General features: G+C 47.8%; 1 protein-coding gene and 1 long non-coding RNA gene across 2 annotated transcripts in view; both read right to left on the reverse strand.

Moving 5' to 3' along the window:
• LOC103591682 overlaps positions 1-8347 on the reverse strand; it is a 76943-nt gene extending 68596 nt beyond the window's left edge. The window contains exon 1 of the long non-coding RNA XR_550603.1: positions 8187-8347. This is a non-coding gene — a long non-coding RNA (uncharacterized LOC103591682). The remainder of the gene's footprint in view (positions 1-8186) is intronic.
• Positions 8348-19719: 11372 nt separating this feature from the next.
• Positions 19720-25412, reverse strand: part of LOC103591683 (protein FAM83F-like) — a 30499-nt gene continuing 24806 nt past the window's right edge. Inside the window, exon 5 of the mRNA XM_008574178.1 lies at positions 19720-20017. Within this exon, the coding sequence (XP_008572400.1) occupies positions 19968-20017 (50 nt within the window). The 3' untranslated portion in view covers positions 19720-19967. The remainder of the gene's footprint in view (positions 20018-25412) is intronic.

The raw sequence follows: 25412 nt of genomic DNA on the forward strand, positions 1-25412 counted from the left end.
GAGCGGCCGGTCTGTATGTGGGATCCGAACCCTTGGCGGGAGCGCCGCCGCACTTCCCAAGCGGTGCACTATAGCAGTGCGCCACCAGGCCGGCCCAGAACCTGGAGAAAATTTAAAAAGGAAAGTCCTTCCCTGGCCCCATATATTTAATTTATTTAAACCACAAGAATGAGTGAGTTTTTAGGTTTGTTTTTAATTCTATCTTTCCTAACTTCGTTTGAAAAATATTTATTGAGGACCTACTATATGCAACTCACAGTGCTACTATTCATGTAGCTATTTTCTAGCAGGGGAAAAAAATAACATACAAATTAAATGATTATTTTATTACATTTGTATTAAGTGCTCTGAGTGATTAAAAAGAGCATAGTTCCTAATCTGGGGTGTGGGTGATTAGGAAGTCATTAAAGAAGTGACATATAAACTAAGCTCTGAGGAGTGAAGAGACATTGACTAAGGTCAGGGCAGGGAACTTACAGGCCACAGAACAGCATGTGCAAGGAAGGGACCATGGGAAGGGAAGAACATGCACTTCAGGAACTTGAGTACAGGAAGCAAATGGGAGAGTGGCAGGAAATGAGGCAGCGGACAAGGGCAGGGTCTTTGCTGGGCATTCAGTAAATAAGACAAGAACAAGAATTCATGTTCTTATTCTCATGGAGTTTATATTTCAGAGGAGGGATGACAGTGTGTTTGTGTCTTGTTAACAGTTTTAAGCAGGGGAGAAATACGATCAGATTAACACTTGTTTTTTAAGCAAAAGTTTTTTATTGAGGTATAACGAATACAGAACAGATGTGTAATTTTAAAAAATTATTCTCACTACAGTTTCAACAATTCTCTGAGGCAAAGAATTCCCTACTTGCAAAAGAAAAAACCAAGGCTCTGCAAAGCTAAGTAATTTATTTCGGGTTATTTATTCAACAAATATTTGAGTGCCTACAATATGGCAGGCATAGTACAATGTTTGCTTGAGGATGCAGAGATGAACACAATAGTCCTGTTCTTAAGAAACTCACAATCTACAGGGAAAGAGAGATCTAGAAACATGATATAGTGTCAAGCCAGAAATGAGTAAACTATAAGATAGCAGAGAGAAATTAAATCTTCCTAGGAAGAATGAATCATTTCACCTCTATGTTAAAAGGGCATTTTTTTTTTTTCCATACTATAGTTTTTGAATTCTCAATCATTCCTGTGCTTGGAACATAGTAGGTATTCAAGCAAATGTCTGCAATACTAACAAACCCAGGACTTTTGACTCCTAGTTCAAAGACTTTCCAACTCTGCCTCAATTCTGGAAGAGTATGCATTAATTTCAATAATTATGGAACTATTTTAGTGCTCTACTTTTGAAGCTGCTTTCAGAGCCAGTTTACAAACCACAAAAGAAAATAAGTCTCATTAGGGGCCGGCCCAGTGGCGCACTGCTACAGTGCGCCGCTTGGGAGTGTGGCGGCGCTCCCGCCGAGGGTTCGGATCCCACATACAGACCGGCCGCTCACTGGCTGAGCGAGGTGCGGGCGCAACACTGAGGGGTGCGATCCGTTGCCGGTCATGAAAAAAGACAAAAAGGGGAAAAAAAAAAAAAGTCTCATTAAATAAGTTCAACTTCATTTTTGACCTAACCTGAAAACCCATAACAGTATCTATACACAGTTATTTTTTAAAAGCACAGCTATTCCAAATACATCAAGTTGTATATATTAAATATCTATGGCTTTTTCTATGTCAATCATACCTCAAAAAGGTAGTTTGGGGAAAAAAGTACAAATCTACATTCAGAGGATGAGAAAATTCACCTACGAAGACAATCAAGAAAATATGCCACATACTCCTTCATAATTCATGATCTCTGTCCTCAAAGGATTTATATTTTAGCTTCTAACTGGAAAGAAAAAACATACCACATAAAAAAGAATAAAACAAAATACAAGGTAGCATTTGTTCATTTATTTAAAATATTTATAGACTGCCTACTACAGACTAGGTCAGGAGCTGTCTTAGAGATGCAAAGATGAGTAAGACAAAGGCCAGCCTTCAAGAAACTCAGTCTACAGGGGAAGCTAGCAATACATAATCCAGGACAATCAGAGCTGCTATTCAGCAGGTACACACTGATGGGAATACCGAGGTTGTCCAGAGCTAGCATCGGTTCTAACTCATCAGATGCCCATTCTTATTGGTCAGTGTCCATGCTCTATCAGTTGTAAAATATTTTAATACTACCTCTGATTATGCTATAAATTGATAAATATTCTAAGTAATTACTTTGTGAAAAAAACAATGATACAAAAAAATGTTAAAAGAGCTCAGAGAAGATGGTGAGAACTGAAGTTTAAGGATGGTCTTGAGATACCCCTAGGTTTCTTAGCATGGAAGGTTAGCATATTTGGATAAGGAAGCTGGTTCTAGGTGAAGGAAACAGAGTTACCAAAAGGCCAGTGGCTGGAATTACACAGGTATGGCCCTACGACTACGCTGAGGATGTGGTTTAGAACTGTGCTGTTCAACATGGTAGCCACTAGCCACATGTGGCTACTGAGCACTTGAAATGCGGTTACTCTGAATTGAGATGCATATAAGTGAAAAATACACTTCAGATTTCAGACTTAACATGAAAAAAAAGAATGTAAGGTTTCTCATTATGCATATAAGTGAAAAATACACTTCAGATTTCAGACTTAACATGAAAAAAAAGAATGTAAGTTTTCTCAATAATTTTGTTACTGATTACATATTTAAATAATAATATTTTTGATATACTGAAGTGAATAAAAAGTAATGAAAATCAATTTCATCCCTTCCTTTTTACCTTTTAATGTGGCTACTAAAAAAATTTAAAATTATGTATGTGGCTCACATTTGTGGCTTGCATTTTATTTCTATTGGACAGAGCTAGTCCAGAGAGCTTTAAATAACAGGCTAAAGAGTTTAAACCCTGTAGGCAATGAGATACCATTGAAGGTTTTCAAACTTAACTGCCTGTGGTAGATTTGGGAGGGAGCAGGGAGCAGGAAACATAAACAAACCACTGTTTCAGGAAGATTAGTGTAGGGGCAATCTGCAGGGGCGAGACTCTAGAGGCAGTAGTCGATGTCAGAAGGTGGCAAATGTCAAAGGGTAAGCAGGCTCAGCTGGAAAGTACACAAGGTCTTTAGAAGCCCCATGACGGGTGGAGAGAGGAGGAAGAAATTAAGAGCAGGTTGAGACAAGGGAAGATTAACAGCTGCAAGCGCTGACCCTGGCTTGGATAACCAAGGTACAACGCTTGTGCGATTTAGCAAGCTCAGCACTGTTTCGAAGTTAGATCTAGTCTGGCTTAGTTACAAAGGCTCCCAGGCAGAGGTACAATTCAGAACGGGATCAATATCCTCTTCAGAAATTTCAGAACTATGTCTACGTGACGAGATCTCCACCGGGAGGAGGTACGCAAGGCTACCAGAAAACACAGGATAAAAGCAAAAGGCCAGACTCATGCACAGCCAACAAATATTTACTGGGAGTCTGCTGAATGCCTGACACTTGGCCAAGCTTTGGAGATATGGTGAACAAAAGACATGGCCCTGAATCACAAAGTGTGACAAGAGCTATGCAAAAAGAACAGGAGTTCTGAGAGACCTAACTGAGAGTGGATGGGGGTAGATCATATTTCCAATATGGACGAAGTCATATTTCCAATATGGACGAGGTCATATTGGAAAGCCTCTCTGAGGGAATGACAATTTAATCTGAACCTGAAGTTAGGTGGGTGAAGAGTAGGGGGGAGCAGCAGCGGAACAGCCCAAGCCAGTAGAGTAGAATATACAAAAACCTTAAGGGTGGAAAAGGCTTGGATAATTCCGGAACTGAAGGGAAGATTGTGCAGTTAGTCAGAAGGTCAGAAAGGAAGAAGGGGTGTAAAAGAGGTGAAAGAAGGTGGGAGAAACACGCAGAGCCTCATAAGATAAAAAATAAAATCCCAAAGTGGCCTGAGTGCAATGGGAAGTCATGGAAGGGTTTTGACCCCAGAAGTGGTGTGATCCTAAAGGGGTTCTAAGTGCTCCAACTACCTAGGCTCCGCTCAGACCACTGAATCTGGGCGAGCGTGGCAGCAAATGGGCAGGAGCGAGTATTTGTAGCTGAGTACCAGGATTTCAGGTCTGGGATAAGAGAGTTTATTATACAGCCCTCCAAATGCTCCAGGTTTGCAAACTTGGGAGAATGATGGCACCACTGAAAATTGCAGAAAAATCTGATAGAAGAGCTGATCTGCAAGGCATTAGTCAACTTTAAACATACTGAGTATGAAAGACTAGTCCAGATTTCAGCAGGTAAATATGGACACTGTTTTGGAGTGTAGAAGAGAGGTCAGGCATGGATACGTAGGTTAGTACATATAAAGGTGATATGTTTAAGAACCAAAAGTAAATAACATTTACAACGAGTAGAGAAAGAGAAACAACAACAACAAAAGGAGCCCGAGACTGATCCTTAGTGTCTGCTTATCTCTGGGACAGAGGTCAGGAAAGAAATGATGCCCAAAAAGGTAAAAAGGCCAGTATGATGTTAGAAAAAAAAACAAATAAATAAGAAGTTAGAGTTAAGAAAGGGATAGTCCAAAAGGATAGCACAAGGGAGTTTTTTGGGGGTGACGGAACTGTTCTGTATCCTGACTCTGGTGGTGGTTACATGAATCTACACATGTTAATGTTCACAGAACTGTACACACACACACAAAAGTCAAAGTTACTGTTTATTATCTTAAAAATAAAAAATTTCAAAGGTGGGGGGGAGTCAAAAGGGTTAACTGCTGCGAGGAGAGAGAATAGGATGAAGCCTGAAAAGATACTGTGGGAAATTCAACCATTAGATAATTGGCAACCTCGGAAAAATCGTCATTGAGTAGTGAGGTTAGGAGCCAGGCTGCACAGGCTTAAAGAATGAGGAGTGAAGGAAAGGAAGCAGTTAGTATAGTCTCCTCTTTCAGAACTCCGTAGGTGAAAGGAAGAAAAATCAGAATGGCACTGTAGGCTCAAACAGGAAAGTACAACTGAGAGATATAACAAATTGGCAGAATTTTCTGAGACCCCATGAGTTGCTCCACTTAAGTATTCTCCTAAAACCTACATTTAGCACAGGAACTATTATTCACTTTCTTATTGGCACTGTAGGCTCAAACAGGAAAGTACAACTGAGAGATATAACAAATTGGCAGAATTTTCCGAGACCCCATGAGTTGCTCCACTTAAGTATTCTCCTAAAACCTACATTTAGCACAGGAACTATTATTCACTTTCTTACTGTCTCATTAAACTAAAACTGCACAATTCAACTACTAAAATAAACCCACAGACTTTACATTTTAAACTCTTTTCCTTAGTCAACTAACATTTACTGTGCCCCTACTATGTGCCAAGCATCATGCTGGATACAAAAATGATAATGCCTGGTCCCTGGAAGAGCACACAGGATTTATTACAATAGCAGGGATCAGAGATCTGCATGGAGTCTGAAAGCCTTGACCTTTGAACTAAAATACATTTTTTTATCTTCATAAAAATCAAACGGAGGAAATAAAAATAAAGTTTAGACACACTTTTGTAAAAATGTTCTTAATTTCTAAAAACCAAGAAAGAGCTTAACTGAACATTAAATTCTTAAGTTAGATAGGGCCAACCTAATCATCAGTGGCTTTCTCCTTTTCCATTCCTTTCTACTGTCCAGTGTTCTTTCCGCCTTTCTTCCTCTGGATAATTTAGGAGGCAAAATGAAACAAGCACAGGCTTTGAAACCAGACGAACTTGAGATTAAACCTGTGCCCTAGAACGTTCTAGATGTGTGGCTCTTGAAGGCCCTTTTTCTCATCCATAGAGCAGTAATGACACCTTCCCCATAGGTCTGAGATAAAGATTAGGGTAAAAAATGCCGAGGCTGGCATATGGTAAGCATGCAATAAATGTTAGCTAATAATATTACTGCCATCTGAACAAACGATATTGTTCAAACTAATTTTAAAACATTTTAAAGTGCTTCCATTCAAATGAGGAAAAAATTTTTTTTCAAGGGCACGACATTTATATACTACTATAGAAACGCAGCTTGGGAATTTCTTCTCTTTAAGTCCTATCAGAAACTACTCTGGGGGCCGGCCCGGTGGCGCACTGCTACAGTGCGCCGCTTGGGAAGCGCGGTGGCGCTCCCGCCGAGGGTTCGGATCCCACATACAGACCGGTTCCCGCTCACTGGCTGAGCGAGGCACGGGAGCAACACCGAGGGTTGTGATCCCGTTGCCGGTCCTAGTCCGGTACGGGGGCGACACTGAGGGTTGCGATCCGTTGCCGGACACGGAAAAAGACAAAAAGGAAAAAAAAAAAAGAAACTACTCTGCTCAAATAATGTTTGGGACAAGCACTTAAAAAAGACCAAGAACTAAGAAAATACAAAGGCACCGTTATTATCATCACCGCATCCCAAGTGGGACAAGCCAGTCTGATTGGTGTTCTGGATACCTGATCATGTGCTTTAGAGCAGATACGTACTATATTCATATCCTTCCTGTTACCTACCTACAGCGATACCATTGTAGAATTGCAAGACGATGTGCTAAAACTTCTACTCTTTGAGACAGACATTCACACAACAGCACCAAAAATACATATAGAGTTTCAGAGCCAAGATCACTGATGCTTCTCCAAATCAATAGGAAACTTATACTACTGAAATTTCTCACCACGAAGAGAGATAACCTTTACTACTTAACTTTCACGAAATGCTAAAATGGTACACCTTATTTCTATATGCTTAACTGTTGGGGGCACTAATGATGTTTTATTCACTGACTCTTGGTTTGTTTTATTCACTAACTATGGAGAAATATCTCTGGCCAATTTTGTTGTATAATTTTGCTTATATTGAAAAACAAATGACCAACTTAAAATTCACCTTATCCCGCACTCAATCTCTAGCACAGATGCTAAAAAGAAAAGAGCCAAAATATACATGAGAAAGCAAGGGACAACAAGTCCCATACTGGTAACCCATGCCCAAAAAATTAAGGATGGGCTAGTCCTTGAGGCGCTTGACAAGAGGCTACCGTTACTACGTGTCTTTAGCCACTATTATCGCATTTCGCTGACTCGGACATTTAGCCACTATGGGCTAATAAATCCGCCAGTTTGAAACTAAAGGGCACCGGACCCGGGGAAGGGGGAAAACACTCCCCGGGGCTCTTTCGTCCGCTGTTACTCCCCCTGCCCTCGTTTCCCTGTCGAAAGTCAGAATCGCCTCCCCAAGCGTCCACACACGCAGGGCTCTGGGGGAGGGGTGCGGGAACCCCCGCCCGAGTTAGGCGGGGGAGGACACTCGCTCTATCCAGCAGGACCTGCACACAAGGCAGGGACGCGGCGCAGGGACGGGAGGCTGACTGCTATAAATTACTCACCAATCCTTGTACTTATTCTTACCTGGTTCTCTCTCCAGCCTCTTCAAACACTATTCCACACCTTTACCACTCTCCTCAGTCCCCTCTCAATCCCAAACCTTTTCACTTTCAGCAGACAATGCTGTCTAATTTCAAGAGCTGGCTGTTTGCCAGATCACCTAGCACAATGCTCTCAATCACTAACAAAAAAACCCTTATCTATACCAATATCCATCTTTACTTCTATCCTCCAGTCTCAGATGATGAGTTGCCCCTCCTCTTGCCTGAGGTTAACTCACCCAAAAGGACTCTGACCCATCTCTTCCCACCTCTTCCAGGAACTTGCTTTATAAGGCACACACCCTTGGGCAAGTTATTCATCTCTCTAAACCTCAGTTTCCTCATCTGTAAAATGGGATAGCAATACCTACGTCAGAGGCTTATTTTAAGAATTAAATGAGATAACATTTACCTAATTCTTGGCATAATGCCCAACAGAGTAAATACTCAATAAATGTTCACTGCTATCATCATTACCATCACCACGTAAATCTCCTTTCTCTACATCAATTTCTCTCTATGGGGTTCTTTCTGGTAGAGGCGATGCCTAAAATGTTATTCGAGCGCTCCCTCACGAGGACACGCACACGCCGCGCCACAGCTGGCCAGCCCGGGCCGCGCCGCGCGCCCCCGCGGGCGTCCTCGCCCACCCCCGGCCTCCCCGATCCGACCCGGCCGTGCGCGAAGGAGACTAAGGGCGGCGCGGCCGTCGGTCTTCACTCACCGCCGAGCAGTGCCGGCTCCGAGTGCGCGGCGTTCCGCTGTGAGGCGAGGCGATGAGCGCGGTCCCCGCTTCTCCGCAGGCTATGGAGGCGACGTCGTACAGGGATAGAGGAGCACGGGGGTCACTCCCTCCCGCTTCGCCTCCCAGAAGCACCAGGACCCCAGAAACTAAAAACAAAATAAACAAACTTTCCCCTCCGCCTCCCTCCCCCAAACCACAACACAAACACTCAGGGACCCGCCCAGAGCCCCACTCCATTGGCTGCAGGGTGGATGCTTCCGGTTCTCACTGGCTGAATTCTGCGCCCGTCAAGCTGCTGTTCCGCCCCTCCGATTCCTCGCCGCTGTCGTTGCCCCTCATTGGTTAAGTGCTTCCCGTTTGACGAGCCAGGATTGGCTGAGCTGCCTGCGCCAATCATGCGGAGACACACCCCTTGAGCATCCCAGAGGCCGCTTCCTCGGTCGCGGACCCAGAGAGGCCAAGGGGAAACTAGAGCATGATGGCGGCCAAGCTGGCTTGGCGCAACCATCGTCTTTTTTTCTTTTTTAGCTCATTAGGGCCTCGCCCCGGCGCCGTTTCTCCTAAACCTCTCTGTCCATCCAGTACTGCCTAATAACGGAATCTATGCGTGCCGGCTCCTTGATTTATCCCCTCCGAAGTGCTGAGTGTGGGCTGGGTGTGCGTCATTGGACTGTGAGGATGTCACTCCCGAGTCACATCTTCCAACTATTGGTGGAACAGCAAGAAAGCCGGTCCAGCAACAAGGGCTGATGCCATTGGTGTGACTCCACTGAGCTCTCTCCCGGTACCTTACTGGGCAGATGAGTGCGTCAGTCAGATCCGGGTTCGCTCTGCTACACGGTTAATTGTTCATTGGGGAGTTGGGGTCGAGTCTGGTTCTTTGTCAAGTAGTTAACGATAATGATGACTCCCATTTATTGCGCGCTTACTTTCTGCCGAGTGCTGCGCTGAGTTCTTTACGGAGCTTGTCTAGTTAAACCTGTGAGTTATACCGTATCTTATTTTTGCAGATAAGAAACTAAGGCTCGAGAGAGAGGTTAGGAAGCTCGCCCAAGGTCATCCAGAGGGAAAGTAGTTGGTGGGCCCGTCATTCGGTCCTAGGCCTGATTCCAGAGCTTCAGTGACTCTCCCTTGGCCCAGAATCCTTATCTGTCAGTCAACCCAACATCTTAAAAACGTTTCATTCGGAACCCAAGTTCCTCAATCAGTTTCTGGAAGTGACATAGTTGGAAGCTAACTATGGAGAGGTTGTCATCGCTTTCACCGCATCTTCCCCTCCCCCCCCCGCCCCCAGCACCCATTCCTCTCCACCCTAAATTCAACAATCTGTGTAGATGTAGAGATGGGCTTTTGGTCAGGAAATATTCTCAGCTTTAATAAATGGACATTTCTACCATCCTGTGTGCCCACCCCCCACCCCCAACCATCCATCTCCAGCTCATTCTTCGGAGAGAGTCAAGAGCCAGAAACGAGGAGAAGTAGTCTAAAGAGAGATAATGAATAAATCGCCTCAGAAATAAATAATTTATTGCATGCAAAGGGAACGGTCCCTTAGCTCCTGGAAAGCTTCCCGAGTAGCTGATGCTGAGCAAGACGTATGCTCCTGGCTCGTGGCCACTGGGTTCTTTCTCTGTGGCAGCTTTCATTGAGATGATTCCGACATTTTAGCCAGGCAGGGCAGAATGCTTAGGACGCACTGCTAGAGTGCTAGCCCCGAGCCTCTGGGACCGAAATGATCTCCAGGAGCACAGTGCTGGATTCTAGCCCGCATTCCGTCTCGGGTAATTAACATTTTACCATTCCAAATCCCCATCCCCTGTAGCTTCAGAGGGATCACCGCCCTTGTTTCGCTTCCTGATCCAAGCTGTTGTGTAACCTCCTTGGCACTGCTTTAGTAATAAAACAACCATTGTAACACAATAACAATGCTCAATACTTAGAGCCTTTCAGCATAGGAAAACAAGGTATTTCACAAACATCAATTAAGAGTAAATGGCCTGTATTCCTAGGGAAACTGCAAGAAGAAAGTCGGAAGAAAGATCATGAATAAAATTCTAATAAAGATTTCTAGAACCTGAATCCTTACAACTCTATTCACCTACCTGACACTAACATTCCAATATGGGGATTCTGAACTAGAAAACACAACGAACGAGAAACCTTCAGGGTCCAAAACCTTCCTTACCTTCAAAGTTGGTTGCTTGTACCCCTATTTTAGCCCTTAAACTAGTTTTTATAAACTTGCTTTTATAGTTAATTGTTAGGTACATCATCCCAGTTGTAAGTTCCTTGAAACAGATGATTTCTTTTTCATTGCTCTGATCATAAAAGGCCCCCAAATAAATAATTATTCAGTAAATATTTAGTGAACATGTCAGTCACTTTCCTAAGGTACAAAGGATATGCAGATGATTAAAACACCTTCTCTGCCTTCAGGGACCTCAGTCTAGTGAGAGTGGTCAATAGGTAGAGTTAATCACAGTGCAGAGCTGTGATAAAATGCCCTAGAAGCACATAGGAGGAACACAGGACGCAATATTTGAAGAACAGGATAGCTTTCCAGAAGAGGTGACATCTCCAATGAGAACTAAAGGACAAATGTAGTTAGCTAGGCAAGGGACTGGTGATGTGTGGTGGCCTGCAACTTTTGCTCTCTGGTGGCGGGGAGCAAGATGGGAAGATCCAGGAGCATCCAAAGCCTGTTCTTCTTATAATCTTTATCTTTGAAGATCTTCAGCCATTTGTGTACCTCACCTCATTGTGCTTTCCCTCCCCGGGAGAAAGCAGGGATCCTGAAATCCTGTCGTGTTAGCGCACTTGATAATAAAAAAATAATTTCCAAATAAGATTGGTGTTTTTCTGATCATAAAAGTAACATTGAGTAAATATAACATTTACTCAACTCAATATAACATTCTGTACTCCAGACAATATAGAAAGTTATAAAGTAGAAAGTAAAATCTTCCCATAATCTCACTACTACAGCCAACCACCGTTAAGGAGAATATCTTCCCAGCTTCTTTTGTGAAGAGATTCACACATGGATTTCTTCTTCCAGCGAAGAATGGGATGTGGTTCAAGGTCTTGTCTGGGCTAGTCTCACTTTCTATACTTATAGGAAGGAAGCCAATAAATCAAATATTTATTGTGGGTGATGAGGGTTTCAAATTCCTGGCACAGCAATGAAAGGACTTCAGGGTTTGCTTGGCCTGGTGTGAATGTGGAGTCAGTGAATGGGGCAGAGGTGTCTGCTAGCTCACCTTCACTGCCCTAAGTTTTATAGACGTACTTTGGTGGCTGCAGATTCAATCCATGCCCTGAAAAGGCAGCCCAGGTCAGAGAATGATATGCTAAGGTGCTCTCCTCTGCTCGCTTTCTCATTTCCTCTGTGCATACTGCTTGGGGGAAATGTTTGTTTGTTCCAAACATCTCCCCCTCCCAACTTTGAGAGTAAAAGACTCGTTAAGCCCTGCACACTTGCATGCAGGCCAAGTGCACTGTGTTCTTGGAGCACTATACTATTCTTAGAGCTCTATATGTGGTGTTCTATACAGTTGGCTTTTTGCTGGAGGGGAAGGCAGATTTAATATGTGATAGCTGCCTTGGATGGCTACCAAATGTGCTCCAAGCAATCCCAAGCAGCAGGCCTTCTTTTTTTTCCCCCTGAGAGGCGGTGCTGTGATCTCTGCCCTTGGCCTGGACAACATCCAAGGCAAAGGGAATTTTTGCAAATGAGTCCGCAATGACCCACAAGCTTGGGGCAGTATAGCCAGCTGGATCTGTTCCAGCTTTGATTTCTGTGGCACAGGAGAACGCCCTCTACCCTTTGCACTGGCCTGACATTGCTATCTGAGGCATTTGAAAGTGTCTCCAAAGCATTCTCTAATTCTTGAAGCATGTAATAATGTGAAGATCCCTGTAAAGGAACCTAATCTGAAAGACAAGGGCACAGCTGACAACTGATACTGCTCACTTGTGCATGGGTGTAGCTGTAGCCAAAGACCAGGAGCAATGGGGGAGGAGAACTCTCTAGAGGGTGTTGACTACAGAGGCCACACTCATAAGCATTTATTACATGTCTAGCAGCCTTTACTGTGCAACAAAGCCCTTGAGATAGATGCTGCACCACTTCTAAATCACCTCACATTGTTTATGACTACACTTGCTGAAAAGCTACTTAGTTAAGCAGCAAACACTGGAGCCCTCCTGTGTGCCAGCCAATGCTATTCACAAGAGAACCAGGAGATGTAGTTGTTAACAACTACCCTTTCGTGGACACTTACTGTGTGTCAGACACTGTGCTGAGGGCTTTACCTGCATCATGGCAGTTAATCTTTACAACCACCATGGTTATTCCCATTTTCTAGATAGGAAAATGGAGGCACCAAAGGGCTAACTAACTTGCCACAGGTCACCACAGGTACTAAGCCCACAGTGGAACCCAGGCAGTCTGACTCCAGTGAGTATGCTGTTCTCCATGCTATTAGTGCCCCTGAGATGTCTACCTCGAGGATAGCACAATGTAGCTCAGAAGACAGGCAGCCCCAAACGAACAACTGCCCCCATAGACTTTATTATTTCAATACCATCTTCTTTCTTCTATAGACTCAGGGAAAGAGGTGTCCCTCTTTGTCACTAAATTATTGCCTGTAGTGGTCTGTCCTCTGCATCCCAATTGGGAACTGGCTCTCCGCCCACCCTCTTCAAGTGCTTCCTTGATTCCTTCCCTTGTTTCTGTATTTCCTTATCTCAGCTTCTTAAATGATGATCTGTAAGCATCTCCACCCCACTGGTGCTCCTTCATTCTTTAAACCTGGCTCCTATCTCTAACTCTCTACTGAAACTCATTTCTCAAAGTTCATCTATAACCTTTTTGTGGCCGAGATCCAAGAGACTTTCTCAGTTCTTGTTTCCATGGCTTCACCACTACGTTTTACTCTGAGAATCTTTGCTTCCCAAAATAGCCAGCTTTCCTCCTACCTCTACAACTGTTCATGCTCTTTTTCTGACCATCTCTTTCTCCAAGCTCCTTCAAAGGAGTCTGTCTGCTCTTCTCTCCTTGGGTTAGGTTCTGGGGAATGGGGGGCGGGGGGAGAGGCTGGGTCATTGTCCTACTTTCACCTCTAAGATTACATTTTTCATCCCTCCATCTCCAGGCTTCATTCTGCAGTCCATTTGCTGTGTGACCGTGTAACTCACATAAACCCTCTGAGATTCAGTTTCCTCATTTCTAAAATGAATATACTGAATCATATTCATTATTCTTGAATCTAAGATAATCATAAAACCTAAGCTTTTTAAGCACATACCATGCCAGGCAGGACTGGCTACATAATTTGTAGGGCCCCATGCAAAATGAAAGCGTGAGGCTCCTTGTTCAAAAGTTAAGAATTTCAGGATGGCAACAGCAGAGCATTGTGACAAATATGGGACCTTGTGAACATGGGGCCCTGTGGGACTAACCACACAGGGTGCACACCCATGTGCCAGGCTCTGTTCTGAGCATTTTACATGTATTAACTTATTTGATCCTCATAACAACCTTTTGAGGTAGATACAGATGAGGAAAAGAATGCAGAAAGAGGTTCAGAAACTGTCCAAGATCACACAACTTTTAATTGGTGGAGCCAGGAAAAATAACACCTGTCAGGGTGGTTGTGAGACTCATGCGGTGAACCCAACCCAAGGAGAGAAGAGCAGACAGACTCCTTTGAAGGAGGTTGGAGAAAGAGATGGTCAGAAAAAGAGCATGAACAGTTGTAGATGGATGGGCACCTTCACGGATGGTCCCCTCCAGGGACCCCTCGGCTGGGCCATGCTCATCCTTTCCTCCGCGAGTTTGTCCATGCAGTTTCTGCTGCTAAAATGCCCCTTCCTCCTCTCCCTGTACCCAAGTCTGCACTATCTTCAAAGCTCAGTTCAAACCCCCTCCCCCTCCTCCTCTAAGGGGCTTCTACAGTCGAGAAGCCAAGCCCACACCTGTCTTCCTCTGCAGATTCCTTCAGGCCCCTGTGTGGAGTCAGACCCACCGCCAGACTGGCCATGGGGATTATTTTCAGCCTTAGGAGCATTCACTTGCTGTGGCTTACCTTCTTGAGGCTCATTGATAGCCAATCCCTCAAAGAGTCAGACCCACCGCCAGACTGGCCATGGGGATTATTTTCAGCCTTAGGAGCATTCACTTGTTGTGGCTTACCTTCTTGAGGCTCATTGATAGCCAATCCCTCAAGGGCTGGGAGGGAAAACTTCTTTAAGTTTCCCTCTGCAATTTAAAGCAGCATGATGTAGACTGTCTTACCCACCAGACAGGGAAGTCTTGAGGGCAGAGAGCATATCTGAGTCTTTACTATGTCCTTGATGCTTATAATTCTCCTAAAAGAGTTCTGTGTATGCTCTGGACCTTTCCCTGGAGCACCTTGCCTCACTCTCCATACCCCACTCACTCACAGGTGTCAGCTTAGAGATGACTTCTTCCTCCAGGAAGCCTTCCCTGACCACCTCCAAGTTGAGTGAAATGCCCCACAAAAATTGTGCTTGCCCATCATAACACTTGCCTCCCTGCGTCCATCTTCCCGACCAGGTTATGAACATCTTGAGGGCAAAGACCAGCTCTGTCTTATCACAGTGCCTGGGACATGGTAAGTTCTCAGTAAGTTTGTTTGAATAAATGAATGAATGAATAAAAGCAAAAAATAAATGCTGATTAAAACTCTTATATGCCTCTCAGCACAGGGCTGGACACCTGATGGGCACTTATGTAAACCTACAGAACAGGTGAATTTCTGCTCAGAAGAAGCCTTACTGGCAGCAATGTGGTTGGGGGAGGGAGACTGGGGGATTCCTCTTAACAGAACAATGACAAAGCAAAAATGTCAGGTGTGACAGTTGAGAGTGTCCCAGGCCAGAGTTCAGCAAGCTAGGGCTCATGGGCCAAATCCAGCCCACTCCTTGTTTTGGCATGGCCCAGGAGCTAAGAATGGTTTTGACATTTTTAAATGATTGAAACAAATTAAAAGAAAAATAATACTTTGTATTATTTGCAAATGAGATTCAAATTTCAGTGTCCATCAAGTTTCATGGAACACAGTTATACCTACTTAATTACGTACTGTCTGTGGTTGCTTTAGTGTTGCGACAGTAGTTGTGACAGACACCTAATGTCTGCAAAGCCTAGAATATTTACTTTCTGGCCCTTTACAGAAAGCCCTGGCCATCTGACCCAGAGGAAGGACACATGCTGCCAGCCGGCCACAAGGTGTCAGCCTTTCACCGCGTGCTTCAGCCACAGGACCTCCTCTACGGAAGTTCTCCTTTGAGGGCTGCTCTTCAGGGCCACTTCTGCTACGTGGTGGGCCCCAGCCCCAGCCCTGCCCTTCGGCTCCTCCCACTCCAGCTGGAGAGACAGCCAGGATGCAGTCACAAGCACAAAGGCTAGAAAACAGCTGAGGAGGGAGAGGAATCTACAGGAATCTTCCAGGACTGCCTGGGAAGCCCAGGGGCTTGGTGCAGTGTTGGCAGGCTGCTCTGGAATCTGGCTGAGCGCGGTGCGGCCGGTCTCAAAAAGGACAAAAAACAAACAAACAAACAAAAAAACCAAATAGGTATCAAGCAGATGATGTGGGTATGACAGTGAGTAGAATGGACAAGGCCCCTGTGCTCACAGAGTTGGTCTCCAGGCTCAGGAACCCCAAGGACAGGGGTATCTACTGTGCCAGGCAGCAGTGCACGGCATCTGGAAGCTGGGCCTTCCTCAGTTCGTAGCTGGGAGGGCAGAAGCTCCAAGGGGAGGAGTGAAAAGTTCAGGCCTGCCTAAATTTGGGCAGCCTTTGGGCTGATCTTGCAATTACTTAGCCTAAGAACACTCTCCCATCTGCGCCTATCTCTTGCTCTTCTCTCCCAACCTTGCTCCGGCTTAGCTCATGGAGTGCCTGTTCTGCAGAAAACCTCCTGCCACTGGAACAGCAGTACAGACAATCAGTGACAGCCACTGGGTCCTTTGGGCAGGAAGGCACGAGCATGGCGCACCACCAGATGATAAACTATAGCCACAGCACATGGCAGAGCTAATTAGCTGCTGCAGGGCTTTGTTGATGTTCATTCAGAATGTGGTCATGACAGTCAGGTAGCAATTCCTGCTTGGCCTGACTTGACTTTGGAAGACTTTCTGTCATCAGACTGGCTGCTTTTGGAGGTGGGGCCACTGCTGGGCACATGCAGCTAACGTCCAATGACACTTTCCTTGCAGGACGTGGCTGAGACTGAAGGAAGGGGAACAGATTGGGAAGAAACCTGACAGGGAGCTCAGTGGAGTAAGGCAGATGTGTGCACATAAACACACCTGTTCTGGGGAGTACCAGGCAGTGAAGAGCTAAGCAATGTAATTAGAACAAACATGGAAGATGCTATTATGCTTGTCCCAGAGAGCGAAACCTCAGGTAAGTCAGCCAGGCTCCCTAGGCCGAAGTGCTCTGTCATGATACCCCTTTACAGGCAGAAGCACTTCAGAGAAGCAGCCTGTGTGGCCATCAGGGCTGCAGGGTAGAAAGCCCGAACTCTCATCTGGGGTGATTTTATCCCCCAGGGACATTTGGTAATGTCTGAAGACATTTTTGGTTGTCTCATCTTGAGGCATGCTACTGGCATTTAGTAGGTAGAAGCCAGGGAGGCTGCTAAACCTCCCACAATTCATAGTACAGCTTCTCCCCCAACAGCATTCTGTGGCTCCAATGTGTCCCTAGTGCTGCAACCCTGAGCTCCAGGAACAGGCTCAGATCTGCATTTTATTTGGTGTGGGACTTGGGGAAAACCGTGTACCTCCTCATCTGAAAAATGGGGATAATATGGCCTGCGCTGCTCACCACACAAGTTTATGAAGCTCATTCCCCAAACACACAGGGAAACTATTAACTTTGTACTCTTTGCTGAGGTTTTCCTGGTTTGAAATCTGCATGTGACTAAAGCATCCAGCACAGTGACTGGCATATGGTGGGTGCTCAATAAACAAAAGAGAGAAAAGTAACGCAGTAGCAAAGAAAAAAAAACAAAAAACAAAAAACCCCACTCCTCTCTCTGGCCACGTCCCTCCATATTTTTAGGCCTCCTTTTTTGTCTAGTCTTTATATACAGGCAGTATAGAAATGCTAGCAGAGGCTGTCTCAGATGCACGCTTGTGGGATGGGGGATAGGACTAACTATACCCTGAGGACAGATAGCTGACAAAGGAGACAGACAAGTGTTGCCAAATCTCAAGGGACAGCCTTCCTGCCCTTATGGGGCCAAAGCCAGGGTGGTAGCAACTCCAGGGGGCTCAGCTCATTGGGAGGTTAGCCTTCCCAAAGAGCTGCACCAGTCAACCTAGAGAAGCCGGACTCAGTGAGAGAGCAGCATGGTGGTAGCAATGTGGGAGCGCTGGGTGGGTAGTGAAGCTAGAGCCTATCACTGAGAGTGCCTTTTCATCCTGTTCTTTCTAGAGCCCTTCCAACATTACCAAACTCATAGGAGCTGCTGTGCAGGGGCCAAGGGCACAATCCACCCTTGAACTTGCCATCCATCTGGGAAGGCCAGATGTACCCTTGAGATTTGATGAGTGAGAGCATATTTCACAAAGTATGTGCAAGTGCTGGAACAGAGGGCAGACATACTCAAAGCTGAGAAGCCAAGAGGCGGAACAGAGTGGGCTGGAGCTTAGGCAGACAGCAAACACTAACAGCTGCATTTTATGACTTCAAGATCCTCAGTGATCTTTGGACTATAGTCTCTTTCCTGAGCATTTCAGAGCTGGAGGGGGCCAGAGACCATCTGGTCCAAACCTCTGTAAGGATGAGGAGCCTGAAGCTGGAAGGGTGAGGTGCCCTGCCTTGCAGACCATCTGGGCCTGCTGGGGTCAGGAGAGGGGAAAGTGATAAGGCAGGCCAGCTTCTCCCATAGGGGAGGCACAGGCAGCCCTCAGCAGAATCACTTAGAAACTGGTTCCTTCCCCAGAGGTGTCCACTCTTCACACCGAGGGTGGTCTTTTCCCTGTTGTAATTTTCGCATCTTGTGTCCCACACCTTCAGGGTGACCGCTTTGAGCTGAGGTGTGAACCCCACCCCATCCCGTCACCCACCTCTCCCTCTCCTTCCCCGCAGAACAAGCAAGTGCCACAGTGCCAGGCTTCAGTGCACAGGGAAGCACTTCCCAGGAGTGTTTAATCCTCACAAAAGCTCAGGGAGGTGGGCCAGGGTCCCTTCCTCACCCTTCCTTTCTCGTCCCCTCCCTGCTGCCATTAAGACCAGATTCTCCTGCACGGCTGCCAGGTGTTGCCCCCACTTCCTGCCTTCTGAGAAGGAACACCCGGTCCACCGTAGCCCAGCCGGTGCGCACCTTTCTTGTGTCCCACATCAGCTGCTTTGCATACGTCTGTGCCCCTGCCCCAGGTGCAGGTGGTGTCCCAGGGTTTTTCAGAAGAAAGAAAGAGGACAGGAGTTTGGTTCAGGGGTTAGAGGCTGAGGAAGGCCACCAGGTGCCGTTTCACAGGGCGTGTCAGCTCTTCGCTCCTCCATGGCTCTGGTCCTCTCCATCTCCCTGCCTGGGCAGGGCCGGCTCAGAATCCACAGTTTGGCAGTTTCTCCCGCGTCCATCCACAGACTCTCTCTGCAGCCCCTGTCATTCACCCAGGTGGGGAGGAGCCGTGTGGGATTGTTTACTGGTTCCTCTGGCCTGGCATCATGGTAATTAGGCCAACCTGCTTCAGGGAAGCTGAGGCTCCAAACTAGAGCCTGACTTTTTGCAGGAGGCTGAGGCTAGTCTTTGGCTGAAATGTACCTGGGGGAGTCCTGACTGGTGAAGGGGACCAAGGACCATCTTGAGGGTGGGGGGGAAGGGCAAACGCTCCTGCCCGTGGGGTCCTGTCTCCCACACACCCCCACCCCACTCGGCCAAGCCCTCTTGGTGCCTTGGGCTGCAAAGTGAGGCACGTTGAGGGGAGGAGTGGTCCCAGGTAAAGGCACTGTAAGAGCCCCCATGGAGGCATGCAGCAGGCAGCAGCCAAGGAGTCCTGCACCACTCGGGCCAAGACTGCCAGGACTGCAGAGGGAAAGGAATCCTCAGTGTGAGGATTCAGAATGGCAGTGTCCAATTCTGCCAGCAGCTGGGGGAGGCTGAAGCATCTTCCCCACACTCCATTCAGAGTCTAGTGCAGGAGCCGCAGGGGCTGGGCCAGGAAGGCCACAGCAGCTGGTCCCCCAGCTGTCCCAGCCACCTCTTCCAATTTGAGTTCAAAGGCTAGAGCAAGCCTAGATCTCAGGATACCTGGCTCGGAGCCTCGTCCTCATCCCTTTCATACCACCAGCCACTTGGGGAGGACCAGAAGCACCAGAAAGCCCAGGGAAGGAGAAGCCGGAAAGCTGGGGCTGCCCTGGAGACCCTGTCCCATCAAGGTATAAAGACATGGCCCTCACCCCATCTGGGAACCTGCAGGGGAAGGCTAGCCCAGCAGAGGGAGGAGTCAGGCACAAATGAGAGTGGATACGGGTCAAGCTTCCACTTCATGTAAACAAGGCGGCAGTGACCCCTGCTCAGCCACCGGCAGTCTGATAGAGGCGTGTGAGTCTTGAGATGCTTCAGACCCTCCCACTTGGGATTCAGGGTCCCTGAGGCCAGGATGAAGGCTGCAGGGCAGGAGGCCAGTCAGAGTCCAGTGTGCAAACTGGTGCCACCTGTGCTCTCCATAGCATAGGACAGGTGGACATCCACAGGTCCTGCCCTCCTTTGTCCTGTGACTCAGGAAATCACGCAATTGCTGGGCTTGGCAGGACTGGGACTTGTTTTACCTGCAGAGACAAGGGACACAGGCAGGGAAGGACGTAAGTGAAATGCTCAGTAGATTCACCTCCAGCCCCTTTCCTGTGTGCTGTCCACACCTCAAATTGGGGGTCTGCGGTTTTTGTCTCCCTTCCAAGCTGCTGAACTAGAAACCAGGTCAATAGGGCACCCAGGAAAGCAAAAAGAAAGATTCTTCCTGTCCTGGCAGCCTCAGCAGGAAGCCTACTGGTTGGGACGTCAAGGGCCTGCCATCTCCTGACCCAGAGGAGTGGGGGAAGGATCCAGACTCCAGAATCAACAACTACAATCAATGACTTAAAACTCTTGCCAAGAGGTGATTCACTGGCAGCTAGTATCACATGCAGCTTCATAGCTTACAAAGCACCACCACGGGCGTTCTCTCTGGTGATCCTCACGGGCCCCACTGTGAGCCAGGTGTCACTTTCCCTATTCTGCAGCAGAGCAGTGGGACCAACAGCTCCCAGAGCCAGCGCCAGAGCTTGGTCTTCCAAAGTCAGCCTTGGTTTCTGCCATGCATGCTGCCTAGGCTGGAAGAGGAAAGCCTATGCCTCAGGAAGGGTCAGAAGTGCTGGCTAAGAGCTGGGCACAGTGGGGTGGATCACATGGCTTAGGGGGGCAGTTTTAAGGTAGAGGATGAAGAGGGAGGAACACAGTGCATCGAGAGAAGAGAAGGGGGACAGAAAGCTGCCCTCCTCCAGCCCAGGGAGGCTTATTTCTCCTCTTCTCTAGGCCTCCACCATCCAGTTCCACTCCGTTACAATCTCAAAACGAGGCTGACAGTTTCTTAGGCTGAGTCCCTGCTCTCTGACCTATGGAGGGACAGAGGAGGAGCTGAGAGGAGACCTGAGAGGTGACGGGCTGCTGAACATGGGAGCTGATGTCCTGGGAGTGAGCGCTGGCTACCTTTCCCCAGGTGGAAATTGCTCCTATTATTTCCTGCCAGTTCCTCTCTACACAGGAAGGGTTGTCTCCCTGGCACTTGCACCACCTTTGGTATCACTTCAGCTGTGAATTTAATTAAGGTGGCATCTGCCTCCTCTCCTGGGCCACTAGCAGGAGAGACACTGAGCAGAGCCCGACCTGGAGGCCTGGCTGTGGCGGCCTGCCCCCAGCTGAGCTCACCCTCTGTACTCAACTGCTGCCTTGTCTGGCCTGATGGAACTAACTCTTCAGAACGTACTATGAACCTAGTCAAGCCATCCTTATCAGTGTTGCCCCAACTTGGACAGAGGGCTGCCCAGAGGGAGGTGGGAGGGGAGATGGATGACTCTGCCTGAGTTCTTGATGGATCCAGGAGCTCAGTCACTGTTGGCGGTGGTGCCAAGGTCTGTGTCTGACACGGTTCTGCTCAAGTGACTGAATTCTGCCATCATAGAGTTCTCTCACTGTTGCAATGGACATACCCATCCCCACTTCCTCTCCTCAGTGGCTTGTTTTATTTGCTTGGCCTACTAAGCAGATGCCGAGTTCTTCCCCAGGGGCAACAGCATTTTGGAGGCAGGTAAGCAAATCAACCTCCAGATCTGGAAGCGGGGGAAGGCGTGTAGCTCTGAGGGGCAGAGGAGGCAGGCGCGGTAGAGGAGCCTGCTTCCAATGCCCACACTCTGCCCAGCTACCTCCTAGAGAAGGCCGGGAGAGTCAGGGGCAGAGCCTGTCTGTACCAGGACAGGTACCCACTCATTTTATAAGGCTGCACAAAAGTCAGGAGAGATACCTTATGCACAGAATTCATTTCCATGCCTCTGACAGGGAAGCTGGGTTGAGGATGTGTCCCATCACTTCTCCAGTGCTGATGTACTGGGAGCCTACCATGTACAGGCAGATCAGACCCACTCAGATTCGTGGTGAAGAATACATAGTCAAAAAAAAAGATACCTTATGCACAGAATTCATTTCCATGCCTCTGACAGGGAAGCTGGGTTGAGGATGTGCCCCATCACTTCTCCAGTGCTGATGTACTGGGAGCCTACCATGTACAGGCAGATCAGACCCACTCAGATTCGTGGGGAAGAATACATAGTCAAAAAAATTTTTTTTTGAAAGTATGCGTGGCATGAGCATGGACAGCCCAACATTTTATAAGAGAAAGTCAAGCTTCCAAGGGCAGGTCACAGTGAAGTGAGACTGAAATGGGGGTGTGAAGGGGAGGGAAGAGTTACCAGATGCAGAGGAGAAGCACGGTGTGAGGGCTGGGGAGGGGGCATCCTGGGGCACTCAGGAGCCCCAGTTGGTCTGGTTCGACTGGCAGGCAAAGTGGTGCAGGAGAGAGGGAGGCAGGGAATGCTGATAAGGACAACAGGTTCCACTTTCCTATAGGTTTCAGGGCTTCTCATACCCTTTATGTGGAAGACTCTTCCCCCAGATGTCCACATGGCTCTCTCCATCCAAGTCTCTGCTCTAGTGCTCCCTGTCAGAGAGGCCTTCCCTGATCACCCTTTATAAATAGGTCATTTCCTTCCCCTGCGCCATCTCTCCTCAGTATAACATGCCCAAGACGGCATGGAGCTCTTGGTTCACTCTGTTCACTGCTGTACCCGGAACTTAGAACAGTGCCTGGCATGGAGAGGACATTTCATAAGTATACAGGTTGAGCATCCCTAATCGAAAATGCTGCAAAATCCAAAACTTTTAAAGTGATGACATGACACTCAAAGAAAATTCTCATTGGAGCGTTTCAGATTTTGGATTTTCGGATTAGGGATGCTCAACTGGTATGTATTCTGCAAATATTCCAAAATCCAAAGAAATCCCAAATCTGAAATACTTATGGTCCCAAGCATTTCAGATAAGGGATATTCAACCTGTATATTTCTTAAGTAAAGTGAACGAGCAGGCAATGGCAAGCTACTTCAGGGTTCAGACAATCCTAGAAAACAGTACTGACAGCAGCAGCAACAGACATTGACTGGGTGAGGCAGATGCCCTCACTCACCTACTGTCTTCCCAAGATGGGGACATCAGCCTCGGCCAGGCTCAAGAGAAAGTAGGACAGAGAGATTATGACATCTGCCAATAAGAGTACGGATACCTGCCTCTTCTCTAGAGCAGAGTGCGATTGGCCACGAGGAAAACCTCACTGTGCTCCCCTCTCCTGTGCTGTGTTGGAACCCCCACTGGTAAAGGTGCTCAGGTGCATCAGATCAGACTACAGCTTCCAAATACCAGTTGCGGCTGATCCATGCTCCTCAACGGTAACACTGAGTTTAGAAACCCCGCCTTGATAAGACAGCACTTGGGTAGACTTACTCTGGAAGTGGGGACCCACAAATCCTTATGAAACTCTGAACCCACAAAGCACTCTCCTGACATGCCATCCCTGACAGGGACCAAGGTTTCCAGGAGAGAGATCTGAGACCTCCAGCACCCAGGGATGACACAAGAGAAGCAGAAGTCCCCAAATCCAGGAGCACAGTGGCCACAGCTCTACAGATCCAGATCACGCTGCCAGCCAGGGGGGCCCATCCACACATGAATCAGGGGAACCCAGGAGAGTTCTGGGAAGGTATGTCACTGCAGGTGCCTCAGAGGACTCTGGGAAGAAAAGCACGGCCCCAGGGGTCTCAGGAAGGTAATGATGCAGAGGTACCCTGGGAAGTAAGCTGTCACTCCCACCTTCCTCTTGGCTGGTAGGATAGCAGGAGGAAGGTCAATCCTATATTCAGGCCTCTGGCTCTTCCAACCTTTCAACACGTAGGGAAATGCTGCCAACCCTAGCCTTCCGGAGACAGCCCTAATGCTTTGCAGAAGGCCCTGGGAGGCAGGAGACCACACTGTGCTCTCTTCACTGCGTGACCATGCACACAGGGGCTCACCTCTCTGAATCTCAGGGATCTTGTTTGTGAGATGCTGCCATGATGCAGGATGGTTGTAAGGACTACATGAGTTCTCTGTGAAATCATGTAACACCGTGTCTTAACTTTCTTCAAAAGTGTAGGCCTAGCTGAAAGACCAAAGGCAGAAGGCGCCCAGCTTCTGCCACTAGAGGGGGCTGTGAGCCTTCAAACCACTGGGCAGCTTCCCCGCAACCCTCCCACCAGCCACCAGCTGAATCCCCCGCCCCAAAGGAAGCGATTTCGTAAGGTTCTCCCAAGGGCCACACCTGGTTTTGCAAAAATTTACATGCTGTTTGACAACTATATACTTCTTATCAAGCAATTTCACAGGCTGTCAGCTCTTGGGTTTTTTCTATTTTTCTCTCTTCCACCCATCCCGTCATCCACCCGGGTTCTCCCTTGACAAGAGGGCAACAGAGACAGAAAGGACAGTCAGAACCTGAATTCAAAGAGACCTTAGCTCACTCCCTCCCCTTCTAAAGGAGGAAAGAGGCCCAGGAAGGGGAAGGATGTATCCAGGGTACTAGAGCAACATGTCTGGGCTATTCTGAATGTTCTGTGTGGGAAGGCGATTCCTTTCCTGGATGGAGGGCCCTAAGGTAGAAGCTAAAGTGATCTCCTCCCAGACAGCAGCTCCAAGTGTACTGGGACTACTCGTTTCTACCTTAGGGGCCCACGGTGGCAGGAGTGCAACCCTGTCACACACACAGTCCTAGCTGCTTAGCTGCTGCTGCCAGAGGCAGGGGTGGGGGGAGGGGGACGTCTGCATGCCAACATTTGGGAGGCAGAAGAAAAGGGCCTCCTAGGAGAGGAGCTACTGCTTCTCTTCCCTGCCTTTGAGGGAAGAAAGAGGAAGGGAGAGAAAAGGTCTCACTACGGAACTTGAATGTCAAGGCCTCAGGCATAGGATGCCCATCCCAGTGGGCACAGTTCGTGCTGGACGAAGCTGTTCTGTGTCTCTTCTAAAGGATGGAGAAGGAACAGGGTGATCCTTCCAGGCAGCCCTCGGACCTTCCTGGCTGTGTGCTGGTGCAGTCTCACCCTCCCTCTTTTCTCTCTCTCTCTGTCCAGGTGTCAGGCACTCTGGAGAGGAGCTTCCTGAGGGCACGGGCCTGGGCACCATGCACAAACACTCAGAGATTGGCAACACTGGCAGCAACTGCCTCAGTCATCCGAGCAGGGGAATCCAATGCTGAGAGACAGCTAAAGGCAGTGGGAAGGGACAAGACAATGGGCCTTGCGTTTCTATGGAAACAGCACCTCTGGGTGAGGGGCTGAAGGAAGAGAAAGCTTCCACTTCACTTCCAGCCAGGACTTGGGAAACAGCCCCTTTTGCGGTCAGGCTCGCCCCCTCCCTCCCCCTCCCTTCCCTGCCAGGTATTCACCATGGCAACCCTTCCTCCAAACAAGGGACGCAAGCGAGAAAGAGTGAGCGGGGTGGCAACAGCATCTGGCATTAGGGCAGCCAGGAGGAATGGGAACGGGGCCAGCCACCCTCCCCTGGTGGGTCACTGGATTCACCTCTCCAAGCATTCACCTGCCACCTCTG

Source organism: Galeopterus variegatus, unplaced genomic scaffold, assembly GCF_000696425.1.
Source record: "Galeopterus variegatus unplaced genomic scaffold, G_variegatus-3.0.2 Scaffold1010, whole genome shotgun sequence".
In the NCBI taxonomy this organism is placed as follows: Eukaryota; Metazoa; Chordata; class Mammalia; order Dermoptera; family Cynocephalidae; genus Galeopterus; species Galeopterus variegatus.